Genomic DNA, 11,688 nt, shown 5'->3' with positions numbered 1-11,688 from the left:
GCCTACAGGTACTAAGCAAGTTAGTTGTAATGGAGAAGAATTTTCAGCAGACACGTAACATTCTTCATTTTTCATATGGGTATCCATCTATATATGTCCATTGTATCATCACATCTCCCGTGAAGGAGAAGACCAGCATCTCCGCCACATAGACTTTACAGCTTCTATATCTAAGCAGTCTGCTTGTTGCGCTGGATTTCCTCCAAGATCTTGCCGGCACCCTTCTCGACCAACGCCTTAGCCACAGTAACACCGAACTCCTCCGCAGCCTGAGGCGAATCAACAGCACCATCGATCTCAACCTCAGCGCTCTCCTTACCATCCACACTAACCACAATGGAGCGCATCCTCAAAGCACCATTGACCCATTCGGACTCAACACCCAACGGCGCACTGCACCCACCCTCAAGAGTACGCAGAAGGCTACGCTCTGCCAGACTAGCGAAAGTGGTCTCCTTATGACCGATGTTCTGTAGCATGTCCAGCACCTGCTGGTCATCCTTCCGGATCTCAATGCCGAGAGCACCCTGACCGACAGCATAGAGCATTCCCCCATTCTTCGAGTCCAGATAGCTGGTGATACGATCGCCCAGCTCCAATCTCAGCAAGCCAGCAGCGGCCAGGATAAGGCACGTGAATGGGCCATCCTCTGCATCCAGCTTCGACAACCGAGTGCCAATGTTACCGCGCACATCCATGACCTTGAGGTGGGGGTAGCGACGGGCAAGTTGGGCGGTACGACGGATGGATGAGGTACCGACAACGGAGCCTTCCGGCAGCTCGGCCAGACTTTTGTATGAAAGGCCCTTTTTCATGACCAGGACGTCTCTTGTGTCTTCGCGCTTCATCATAGGGCCGAGGGTGCAGGAGGAGGGGAGGAGAGTCGGCACATCTGCAATGATAAGACAAGTCAGTTTTATTTCTTAGGGCGAGATAAAGAACAACTGAGGACGTACCCTTCAGGGAGTGCACAATAAAGTCGACCTGGCCAGCAATCAGAAGGTCCTCCAGTTCCTGGGTCCATAGGTTCTTGGTCGTGAAGTCACGGAGCGCAATGGTCGTGTTCTGGTCGCCAGCGGTCTCTCGAGAGTGGATCTTGAACTCATAGTCGGGCCATGTTTGCTTGAGCGCCGCTTGAACCAGGTCCGTTTGAAGCAGAGCAAGCTTGGACTTGCGCGTGCCAATGGTGAAGGTCTTGCGCGATGAGGGGTTGGTGGCGTGGGGCGGGGCAGAAGCCATTGCGACGATGGTTGGTGTATGCAGGGAGCGATTGGAAATCTAGGGAGAGAGTTGAACTGAGGTATATCTTGCCGTGATCTAAGCAAAGAATATTGCGGGCGCCGAAGTACTAAACAGAAGAGTGGGCTGCACGGCTCTCAAACATTGAGGGGAAATGTTTCAGAGACAATCTTGACATTTGACGCTGGGTATTTTACTCGTATTTTGCGTTTGTCATACGACTCGGCCCAGCCCCGGGCGGTAATTATACAACCGGGTAATGTTACCGGATGAGGAGACACCGCCTTTCTTCGCGGGTCTCGTGCTTCTGGGGCATCGAGTGCCCACATCACGCTGATCAGCACCGGTCAATTTACTTTGCCTCGGAGTTTCAGTAAAGAAATCACAGAGTAGATTGGTCACAATGTCTTCAGGGACTCACAGCCTGCCATGGCATGTTCTGGAAGAGCGGAAGCTGTGCTGCAGGACTCCGGTTTCCGCAGACGGGGGGATTGACGTTGCCCCGTGCGAACCTCGGCATCGGAGAGAAGGGCGCTTATCGGATTGGATCTCCTCCCCAGAGTCACGCCTTCATCTATCGACGGGGTTCTGGAACAGTGGAACCTCACCTCTACTAGTTGCCTTATAACCCGACCGCCACGACAGCCCCGTGCGCTGTCAACCTGATCTACCATCGTTCCCCAGAACGACACCTACCTTTCATTTCACCTCTCCATCAACTTTAATCCTGTTATCGCCACTGAGCGTGTGCCTTTGTGTTCTGGCATACCGAGATGGGTTCCAACAGCGGCAGAACAACCAAGCTCCCCTTGGTTCCGCTGCCCAAAGGATCGGTCCTACTTCCTGGCATTACGCTACGGATTCCTGTTTCGAATCGTCCGGATCTCGCCAATTTACTCTCGACAATCGTTGATCGATCGGCCGTGGCGAAGCGCGATGGAACGGCTATCACCTTCGGATGCGTTCCCCTCAGCTCACCTTATCTGAGCAAGGACGGTCAGCGACTCATCGATGACGGAAGCTTGGATGAAGACCGGAGGGAGGAGTTTGAGATGATTGATGCTGGACAAGCCAGAAAGGAGGATCTGTTTCGTCATGGTACCGTTGGTAAAGTGATTGGTATCCAGCGCCGTGCCTATTCGGAGCCGGCTCTCGTGGTCCAGGGTGTCCAGCGGTTCACTGTTAGGCGCGTCCTGAAGGAACGGCCGTACTTCGAGGCTGAAGCTGTTGTTCATGATGAGAAAGGTCAGTTTTCTTTCATTGCTCTGCGCTGTTGTTGCTACTTCTTATCTGGACGAGTGTCTAATCTGTCATTGCTAGAAACAGTCTCCGGCGATGCTGAAACAGTAGAGCTATTCCAACAGCTGCGACAACTATCTCGCGAGCTCCTGACCTTGCTGCGATTGTCTTCCTTACTACCTTCTCCTGGAAGCCGCCTTTCGCCACTCATTGCCCGGAAGTTCGAATTGTTCATTACCAAATCCGATGTCTCCCATGCGGGTAGACTGGCCGATTTCATGGCGGACGTCGCCGACTCCGGCTTTGAAGAAAAGCTTCGGATCTTAGCCTCGCTTGACGTCAAGATCAGACTAGAGAGAGTTGTTGAGATTCTAACAAGGCAATTACAGAGCATCAAGAGCAATGTGAAGGTCACCACAATCACTACCAACAGCTTTCCTAGCTCTGGGTTCGATATTAATCAGATTGATCCTCGTGACCGTGAGATTCTGGCAAGGAAGGCAATGGCTGGTCTTAGCGGGCTGACGCCACCCGGGTTGTCAGCCGGTCGAAACAATGACAACGATGACAAGGAATCAAACGAGGTCGATGAGCTGCAGCAGAGGCTGCAAGAGGCCCAGCTCAGCCCTGAGGCTAGAAAGGTTGCGGACAAGGAGCTGCGACGTCTTCGTAAGATGAACCCGGCAAATGCTGAGTACGGCGTCTGCCGGACCTACCTCGAGAATATTGCGGATATCCCATGGACTAAGATGACCGAGGACCAGCTTGGACCGGAGACATTAAAGAGAGCCAGGAAGCAGCTAGACGATGATCACTATGGCTTGGAAAAGATCAAGAAGAGGCTTCTTGAGTACTTGGCCGTGCTCCGACTCAAGCAGTCTACCAACAGAGATGTTGAGCGCCAGATTGAGTCCTTGTCGAAAGAGCTTGAGTCATCCGATGGAGGCGACCTCGAGAAGGAGGTACCTGTGTTGTCCGAGACGGACCGAGTCGCTGTTGAGACCAAGCTGCATATGCTGAAGACTCGTCGCATGGGCGACAAGTCGCCCATCCTCCTGCTTGTTGGTCCACCAGGCGTTGGTAAGACCAGCTTGGCGCGATCAGTGGCCTCATCGCTCGGTCGCAAGTTTCACAGAATCTCTCTGGGTGGCGTCAGAGATGAGGCTGAAATCCGAGGCCATCGCCGGACCTACGTTGCTGCGATGCCGGGACTGATTGTCAGTGGTCTCAAGAAGGTTGGCGTTGCCAACCCAGTGTTCTTGCTCGACGAGATTGACAAGGTCGGAGGCGCCAATTTCCAAGGAGACCCGTCAGCAGCCATGCTCGAGGTCCTGGATCCTGAGCAGAACCATACATTTTCGGATCACTACATCAACATTCCTATTGACCTAAGCAAGGTGCTCTTCATTGCCACTGCCAACTCTTTGGACACTATCCCAGCACCCCTACTTGACCGTATGGAGACCATCTCTCTGTCTGGCTACACTACGGTTGAGAAGCGACACATTGCTAAGAGACACCTCATTCCCAAGCAGATCAGAGCGAATGGGCTTTCGGATGGCCAAGTCGTTCTGTCTGACGAGGTGATTGACAAAGTCATCACGTCCTACACCAGAGAGTCGGGTGTTCGTAACCTAGAGCGTGAGCTTGGCTCGGTCTGTCGATACAAGGCCGTCCAGTTTGCGGATGCGGGCGATGCGGGCCGACTTGATGCGTACAACCCCATGGTGAGCATGGACGAGTTGGAAGATATACTAGGTATCGAGCGCTTTGAGGAAGAAATCGCCGAAAAGCATGGTCGTCCCGGTGTTGTCACCGGACTTGTCGCATACTCTACTGGAGGTCAAGGCAGCATTTTATTCATCGAGGTTGCAGACATGCCGGGCAACGGCCGGGTCCAGCTCACTGGAAAGCTAGGTGACGTGCTGAAGGAGAGTGTGGAGGTGGCTCTGACATGGGTCAAAGCCCATGCCTTTGAGCTTGGACTGACTGCGGATCCCACCGAGGATATCATGAAGAACCGCAGCCTGCACGTCCACTGCCCGTCCGGAGCCATCCCGAAGGATGGCCCCTCGGCAGGCCTGGCACACACGATGGGTCTGATCTCGCTATTCACCGGCAAGGCCGTACCTCCCAGTGTTGCCATGACCGGCGAAGTGTCGCTCCGCGGCAAGGTGATGCCTGTTGGCGGCATCAAGGAGAAGCTGATCGGTGCGCACCGCGCCGGTGTAAAGACCGTTCTTTTGCCCCATCACAACCGTAAGGATGTCAAAGATGTGCCGCAGGAGGTCAGCGAAGGCCTTGAAATCGTTTATGTAACGTGAGTATTTCATTCATCCCTACTTGCTGCTGCAGATTGCTAACATCTGACAGACATATTTGGGAAGCTATCCGACAGGTGTGGCCAGATGCCCACTGGCCTGGTCAGCACACCAACTTCATCGAGAGCCGACTGTAAGGGCTCTCTCCACTCACTCACTATTAAATCCCAACACGGCAGAATGGCCCGTGTAGATAGTACTTGTGCTTTATTATTTGTTCTCTTATTGTCCTTTTAAGCGCAGCGACCACTTTCCTTTACCAGCGTCAACATATCCTCAATTCCACACATAGTTATCTGTCAGTTACAATCAATTACTATTTCAATCACCCAGCTCATCCCAAACACAATGGATAGTATTGAACACACACAAGTAGGTAGTAATATAAATATAATACAAGACGACAGCCATCAATCACAAACTGTCTAAACCCTGATATACCAAACAAACAATTTCTAAACCAGCATATCAAACACAAAGAAATCACGACTTAACCAACGGCCTCTCATAATGCCCCAACCCCAAAGCCTTCCAAGTCGGCCTCCACGGCTTAGCACCCTCCAACAGCTTCTTCGCATCCTCCTTATAAACCTCCCTCTCCTTCTCATCCGCCTTCATTCCCGCATCCGGCTTCTGCTTATCCTGGATCTCCTCCTGGTATTTCTGAGCCTTGAAGAACTGGTCCTTCTCCCATCTGCACACAAACACCCATATAGTCAGCATTATCCCCAAACCGAACAAATCCACAGAAAATAAACAAGGAATAAACATACGGAGCCATATCCTTCGGCGCCTCAGGCCAAACAAACGCCTCCTTCATCTCCACCGTCATCTTCTTCTTCGACTGCGGGCGACGAATCTTGCCATATCCATAGCGACCCAGGGATTTCAACCTCGTCAGCTTCTGTTGCTCGACGAATGAGCGCACGCTGACGACGCCCACGCCGTACAGGCGCTGCAGGTAATCGCGCATATCCAGTTTGTTGAAGTTGAGCGGCACGTAGAAGGTGGCGTAGCGGGGAGGGAGGAACGGCGTGCGGATTAGGGCGATTGTGAAGTCGGGACTATTTTATTCAACATCAATTGTCAGTGTATTCCTTCTTGTTTTTTTCCCCCTTTCCATTGTTTCTGTATGAGGTGGAAATTGTATAGGATGGAGCGTACAGGAAGATCTGCTTCCGTTCGGACAGAGGCGCCGCGGGACCGACCCAGTCGGCGGGCTTTTTGGGGAACTTGGAGAATCGTCGGACCATTTTTGACGGGGTGAATTGAATGGGTCCGATTGAGGTGGTGGTGGTAGTGGTGGTGATGATATTCGTGAGGGAAGATTGATTTGATTTGATATGCCCCGGCGGAAAGTTCGTCGGGAGCAAACGTGAAATTGCGTGGTTGGCCGCGTCGGGTACCGTAGTGTGGTTTTGGTCGGATATTTTGTAACAGAGTCCTGGACATTAATTATTATAAGCACGAGGGAAATAAACTTCTGTTCATTTTGAAATATGGTTGAATGAGAAATATTTTATATTCGTCATGGTCATTACTATCATTTACTGGTGTGCTGTTTACTGTCCTTCCGATACCTGCAAGTTCCCAAGTCGCCGGGCACTCTCATCCACCTCCTGTGATTGTTCGTTCTCCTCCCCTTCAGAGCCGGAACCCTCCTCCTCTTCCTCTTCTTCCTCCTCGTCGCTCTCCTTGTCTTCATCGTTGTCTCCATTGGCGCCAACCTCCTTCATGTAATTCTCCAGCTCGCGCGCCATCTTCCTCGAGAATCCCGACGCCTCAACCTCCACATCTAACCGCTTTCCGGGGTTCTGGATGAGCTGCTTCCTCGCAGCCTTGAAGAAAGGGCCGGGAGCGTCACTAGTGAAGTGGAACTTGCGCTGGAAGTAGCGCTTGATGCAGTTAACATCACGGTCAAAGTACATCTCCGCATTGGGGTGGTCGATCGACACCATCTGGGGGAAATCGATCATGACTGGCTCCAGCCGGATATTCTCATCATCCTCGTCATCCTCACGGCCCTTCCCCTTAGCATCCGGATCCTCTATTTCCTTGATAAGGATGTTGAACTCGTTGAAGTCACCGTGAATCAGACCAAACCGCGCCAGCTGCACGATCATATCCATCAGCTCCGAATACAGTGATGCGGGATGGGCGACCTTGGAGATCTGTCGTAGCGGAAACGCATCGATCAAGCTCATGACGATGGTGTGGCGGTTCTGGGCAATAGGTTCGGGGACGGAGAAGCCGTTCTCTCGTAGGGCCTTCATGAAGGCATATTCCTTCATCGCGGCCAGGCGCGACATGTACATCCACGAGCCAGTGTTACGGTGTCGGAGATAGTCGCGGTTTGTCTTGACGGTACGGAAAGAGATACGACCGAGACGATGAATCTTCAAAATGCGCTGTGTTCCATCGTGACCGGCGACGACGATAATATCGGACTCCTTGCCAACGCCAATCTGGTTACCGACGGAGTAAATGCACTTTTGCTTCTGGTGGGCGTTGAGGGCGAGGTAGTCGAGGCCTCCGTAGGTGAGACGGTATCCATCATCTAACAAGCACTTGTTAGTAAATAACTCCCCTATACATAGCAACAAAGGCGACAACCGTACATTTCGCATTCTTAACCTTAGCGATCAGGTTGGTCTTGGCGAGGTTGGAGATAGACCGGTGCACTCCGCTGCCACCGCGAAGGCCAGCAATCTGCGCGATCAGAGGCGTGGGCACGACTTCATGGTTTCTGCTTCCTTGTTCAACCTGCGACACAGTTCTGTTAGCTGTCAGACAACAGGCTGCGACCAGAGGGCGGGGGAGGGGCATACCGCGGAGAGCACGCGGAAGTCCTCAGAGGTGAGGTAGCGGATCGCTTTCGGATCGAGCTTCATGATGCAGTGTTTTCGATGTCGGAATCGGCTGACAAGTTAAGCTACCGACTGCGTATAGCGTGGAATGTGAGTCTGCGCTGTCGATGAAGGCGTCGACCATTACATTGATGCGCGGAAAAGTCAGGATGCCGCTGCCCTATGCCCTAGTTTCCTATTTCGGATGTCTCCAAGGTCCTACAGAATATATAGTCCTGTGTAGTTCGTTGCTCAACGAAAATATTCAAAAGAGAATATAACGAATCACTGGTTTAGTTGTAAATCGTAAAGATATGTCTACTTGACTTGTTAGATGCCCCTCTGTGACTTCGAAGTTGCTCATCGCCTTTCGAATCCGGTAGTTTACTAGTTACACTGCATAGTAATATATACATCTACTACGGACGGGTGTCGAGAAACAGCTTCAAGTTTGGAAAATAGTAGTAGCTTGAAGAATCCCTTCATAGCAGTAATACTAATATTACTACTACAACCCTTACTAGTCTATTGGTGAAAGAATCTGTTTCAATTGAGGTTTCTCAGACATATATAAGCCTAGAAGTCATACTAGCATAAACCACCTGTGCCACATCCACCAGTCTAATTGATAGATCGAATATAATGACAATCGGTGCCTGCTATTTTCCAATTCGTGCTGATTACATGAGACCACAGTACCTGAGCAGCAAGCCCCCTGCTCAGCTCACCCACAAAGTCGTGTCACATCGAAGGACCATTAAACCGAGTCTGAGCTTTCCCAGTTGGGGTTCTGTCATATCATTAGCATCATGTTTTATCATGTTATCACTAGCACGGATTATTTACCTTGCGCAAGATGACCAGACCCTCTAGGGTGCTGCTGAGGGGAATGTACTGCTCGTCTTCGAGCTCTGCACGTTCGCCGTAGGCCAGCAGCACCGGCGTGCTCTGTGTTTGCCAACCGGTGATGGTCTTAGGGCGACCCGCCTGGCCAACAACGTCCACGGCCTGACCGACCCGGACATTGACGGTGAGAGGCTGCAGGTCTTCGTCGAGCGTGACAAGGAAGCGTGGGTACATGGCGGTGATGAGGAAGTAGAGGAGGTAGTGGTGTTCGGCGAGGACGAATTGCTTGGCATCGATCATAGACACCAGGACGGTGAGCAGACCTGCGGCTGATACGCGCGAGAGGACCTGGCGATCTGTGTGGAAGGGGTTCAGGGTCATTGTACCCTTGCCCATGTGCAAAAGACCCTGGGCAATGCGGACCATGAACAAGGTGTTCTGGTCGCGGTGGTAGTAACTGGCCAACTGCCTAAGCAGCTGCGCCAGACGGGCGTTCTTGGTACCAGCACCGCAAAGACCCATGGCGAAAATGGCGTTGATAGCGACATCGTTGTCGGTGTCGTGACTGTACCGGGACAGAGTGTCGTAAACCTTCATCTGAGGGTTGCTGGGTGTGATCAAGCCCATGGCAAGGGGAACAGCCTTGCGGATGTTGCTGGCACCGTAATGCATCAGGTGGCCGAACTGCCGCAAGATCATATCCTGCCCGACCTCCTCACCCATAGCAATGAGCGACAGACCCAGAACAGCATACGACTGAACAAGCTCATCACCCTTGTTCTCCTCAGTCTCGTCGATGATATCATTGCAGATGTGGAGGAGCTCCTGCAGTTTCAGGACGGTGCCAGTACCCGCCCAGGCGCAGACCGAAGCAAGGACCGAGGTGGGTTTAGCCATAGGATGATCGACAGCCTTCAGGATGTCAAGGATAACGTCGACCTCTTCCTGACGACCGAAGTAAAGGAGCGCCAGACCCAGGGCCATGAAGCGAGTCCACTTATCCTTGAGCTGCTTCTGCCGCTCCTCGTCCATCAATGTGGTGGCAATGGCCTCACTGACCTGGTGATTAGAAGATCCCACAAAGATAAGACCCAGGGATACAGCTGCCATGGCAGACAGCTGCATGTCCAAGGACCCATCCTCGACAATGGGGAGTAGAACCTCAAGCAACTCCTCCTTGTTCGATCCGGCATAAGCCAGACCGAGACCCATGATAGAAGCTACTCTCATGGGCACACTCTTGGCCTCGAGATTGTCGGGGTCACTGAGGAGAGCCAAAGCAGGGTCGGAGTCTATCCGCACACCAGAGTTGAGGATACCGATAGAAAGCAATGCACCCGCCTTGATCTGATCCTCCGAGGCGTAGGTATACCTGTCAATCTTGTCCAGACCAATCTCGACATCCCTGTGCAGAAGCATACCCATCGAAGCAGTCGTCGACAGCATGCCGTCATCCTTGGTCTTCCAGACCCAGGGGCCCTTGTCACCCTCCACAAGCATCATTTTATCGTTGCCATATCCAGCGTTGGCGAAGGCGTTGACAAAGGCACTGGCGAGGTTGTGCCTGGCGGAGTCGACATTCGTAAGGCCAGCACCGCGGCTGCTTTCGAGGTGGGTCTTGTAAATGTCTTCCGGCATCTGGGGATCAAGGATGTTGAGCTCTTTTCCAAGAGACTTGAAGTGCTTTGGAATGGAGGTGTTGTTCAAGCTGTCCATGAAGGACTGGTCTTCCTCTTCCTCAGGAAGGTCAAGCCATATTTGTTGCCGGGAAACAAGGAACGCCATCTGCTTCTTGAGCGACCTATCCTCAGTGGCATTGATATCGCTCTTAATGAGGTCAATGTCGTTCAGACGGATAGCAAGAACAACGGCCTTGGTGAGCTCCTTGTAGCGGACATAGATCTCATGGGCGGTACGAAGGAATTGCTGGTCTTCGGGGTATGTGAGGAGGTTGACCATGCTGACCATGTACAAGCAGACCCTTCCGTATGTGTTTTCGTCCAGAAAGCGCGGGATCTCCTCGATAATCTCGAGCTCACTGAGAAGGTCGACAGCATCGGCTTCGGCGTTGTGGCTCAGGAAGTAGGGAACAAGAGACAGCGACAGGTCGATCAAGTCCTGTACATCCTTCTCAGCGTTAAGCCGATTTTGGTACTCTTGCCCAATTTCCAGCGCCAGGTGTCTGATGTATTCGTGGCCCCAGGAACCGAGGTCTTCGGACTTGGTGAGAAGGCGGTACTTCAGGGTTTCGAGCTTCTCCTCATCTCCGTAGGTCATGCCAAGAACCGAGAGCATATCGGCGAGCGAGTCCTAAAGACACATACTTGGTTAGGCTGATAGGATGGTCTGCATGACGGGCAACGAACCTTAACCGGGCCGGCCGCCCACTTCTCATAGAGCTCCGTGAGCTCATCGTAATGCGGTCTTAGAAATTTCAGGGGCTTGGGAACAGCAGTCATAGAAGATGTCGAGGTCTTGATGAAGTTCTTAATCGCGTCCAAGGCAGGGGCGTACAACGAGGTATCGGGCTCCTAGATGGCAGGTTGAGAGTTAACGTCATCGCTCGGGACCCCAACAGAACAGCTTCATCCCCGTACCTTTAACCTCTCCACGAGCATTTCCAGCTCATTCTTCAGCTGCTGATCCTCTTCACTGAGTTCTTCTGTAATATCCATCGTGTTAGCACCTCGATCAGAGCACGGCATTAGCTGATGTCAGGTGCGGCGTCGGGAGGTCCGCGGCCTGACTCGACATGTCCACCTACCCTCTTTCGACTCGTCATCCTTCTGCTTGCCATCGGCTTGTGGCTTCTCATCAGCCGCTGTCTTCTTTCCTCCAGACAACTCCTTGATATCGTCAACCTTGCCCTTGCCCTTGTCGGCGGGAGCTGACCGCTCGCCGTCTTGCGCCATCTCTGACGGTTATATGGCGAGTAGTCGGGGTGTGTTCGGGAACGCGGATAGACGGGAGATTTAGAAAACGCGAGTGATGAGGGTGAGAGTGGGAGCTTTGATGCGATAAGCCTCCTCACTCTAGGCGATGAAGTTGGGATTGGGTTATAAGCTTGTTGATGGGAAACAGAGAGAGCTCGCTCTTCGTCGCCGCTCGGGCGTTGCGCTCCTGTGGAGCTCCCACCGCTTATGTAAGACAGCGCCCGCCAAGAGATTAACTACTACACTTTCAGCCTTAAGGCATCG

General features: G+C 52.5%; 5 protein-coding genes across 5 annotated transcripts; 1 reads left to right on the top strand and 4 right to left on the bottom strand.

The window, feature by feature from the left end:
* Positions 1–47: 47 nt before the first annotated feature.
* Positions 48–1,395, bottom strand: BO88DRAFT_433630 (porphobilinogen deaminase). The gene is made up of 2 exons (XM_025709435.1): positions 957–1,395; positions 48–892 (listed from the first exon to the last, which is right to left on the bottom strand). The coding sequence occupies exons 1-2, from the start codon at positions 1,237–1,239 to the stop codon at positions 171–173; spliced, it is 1,005 nt and encodes a 334-aa protein (XP_025565474.1). The 5' UTR covers positions 1,240–1,395; the 3' UTR covers positions 48–170.
* Positions 1,396–1,607: 212 nt separating this feature from the next.
* Positions 1,608–5,136, top strand: BO88DRAFT_403035 (putative LON domain serine protease). Its single transcript, XM_025706259.1, has 3 exons — positions 1,608–2,484; positions 2,560–4,798; positions 4,852–5,136. Exons 1-3 carry the CDS (start codon positions 2,013–2,015, stop codon positions 4,934–4,936), a joined length of 2,796 nt encoding a protein of 931 aa, XP_025565473.1. The 5' UTR covers positions 1,608–2,012; the 3' UTR covers positions 4,937–5,136.
* A 146-nt stretch (positions 5,137–5,282) lies between these two features.
* On the bottom strand, positions 5,283–6,069 carry BO88DRAFT_384098 (mitochondrial 54S ribosomal protein uL23m; the record flags this gene model as incomplete). Its single annotated transcript, XM_025704684.1, has 3 exons — positions 5,964–6,069; positions 5,573–5,863; positions 5,283–5,493 (listed from the first exon to the last, which is right to left on the bottom strand). Exons 1-3 carry the CDS (start codon positions 6,050–6,052, stop codon positions 5,283–5,285), a joined length of 591 nt encoding a protein of 196 aa, XP_025565472.1. The 5' UTR covers positions 6,053–6,069.
* A 210-nt stretch (positions 6,070–6,279) lies between these two features.
* On the bottom strand, positions 6,280–7,690 carry BO88DRAFT_486170 (protein kinase RIO2; the record flags this gene model as incomplete). The annotated part of the gene is made up of 3 exons (XM_025712399.1): positions 6,280–7,356; positions 7,418–7,562; positions 7,628–7,690. 3 exons carry the CDS (start codon positions 7,688–7,690, stop codon positions 6,362–6,364), a joined length of 1,203 nt encoding a protein of 400 aa, XP_025565471.1. The 3' UTR covers positions 6,280–6,361.
* A 484-nt stretch (positions 7,691–8,174) lies between these two features.
* On the bottom strand, positions 8,175–11,547 carry BO88DRAFT_403033 (proteasome regulatory particle base subunit RPN1). The gene is made up of 5 exons (XM_025706258.1): positions 11,256–11,547; positions 11,089–11,153; positions 10,858–11,022; positions 8,492–10,801; positions 8,175–8,435 (listed from the first exon to the last, which is right to left on the bottom strand). Exons 1-5 carry the CDS (start codon positions 11,401–11,403, stop codon positions 8,403–8,405), a joined length of 2,721 nt encoding a protein of 906 aa, XP_025565470.1. The 5' UTR covers positions 11,404–11,547; the 3' UTR covers positions 8,175–8,402.
* Positions 11,548–11,688: the final 141 nt, after the last annotated feature.

Source organism: Aspergillus vadensis (genome assembly GCF_003184925.1).
Source record: "Aspergillus vadensis CBS 113365 unplaced genomic scaffold BO88scaffold_5, whole genome shotgun sequence".
In the NCBI taxonomy this organism is placed as follows: domain Eukaryota; kingdom Fungi; phylum Ascomycota; class Eurotiomycetes; order Eurotiales; family Aspergillaceae; genus Aspergillus; species Aspergillus vadensis.
Note: the sequence above shows the minus strand (reverse complement) of the source record. Positions and strands in the feature narration are given on the sequence as shown.

Bases quoted from the DNA above. Each gene is read 5' to 3' on its own strand.
- BO88DRAFT_433630 (XM_025709435.1), bottom strand. From the start codon at position 1,239: ATGGCTTCTGCCCCGCCCCACGCCACCAACCCCTCATCGCGCAAGACC. The intron at 893-956 runs GTACGTCCTCAG...TTATCATTGCAG, and splicing joins TATTGTGCACTCCCTGAAGG to ATGTGCCGACTCTCCTCCCC.
- BO88DRAFT_403033 (XM_025706258.1), bottom strand. From the start codon at position 11,403: ATGGCGCAAGACGGCGAGCGGTCAGCTCCCGCCGACAAGGGCAAGGGC. The intron at 11,154-11,255 runs GTAGGTGGACAT...TGGATATTACAG, and splicing joins GGATGACGAGTCGAAAGAGG to AAGAACTCAGTGAAGAGGAT. The intron at 10,802-10,857 runs GTTCGTTGCCCG...ATGTGTCTTTAG, and splicing joins GGGCGGCCGGCCCGGTTAAG to GACTCGCTCGCCGATATGCT.
- BO88DRAFT_403035 (XM_025706259.1), top strand. From the start codon at position 2,013: ATGGGTTCCAACAGCGGCAGAACAACCAAGCTCCCCTTGGTTCCGCTG. The intron at 2,485-2,559 runs GTCAGTTTTCTT...TGTCATTGCTAG, and splicing joins TGTTGTTCATGATGAGAAAG to AAACAGTCTCCGGCGATGCT. The intron at 4,799-4,851 runs GTGAGTATTTCA...AACATCTGACAG, and splicing joins CTTGAAATCGTTTATGTAAC to ACATATTTGGGAAGCTATCC.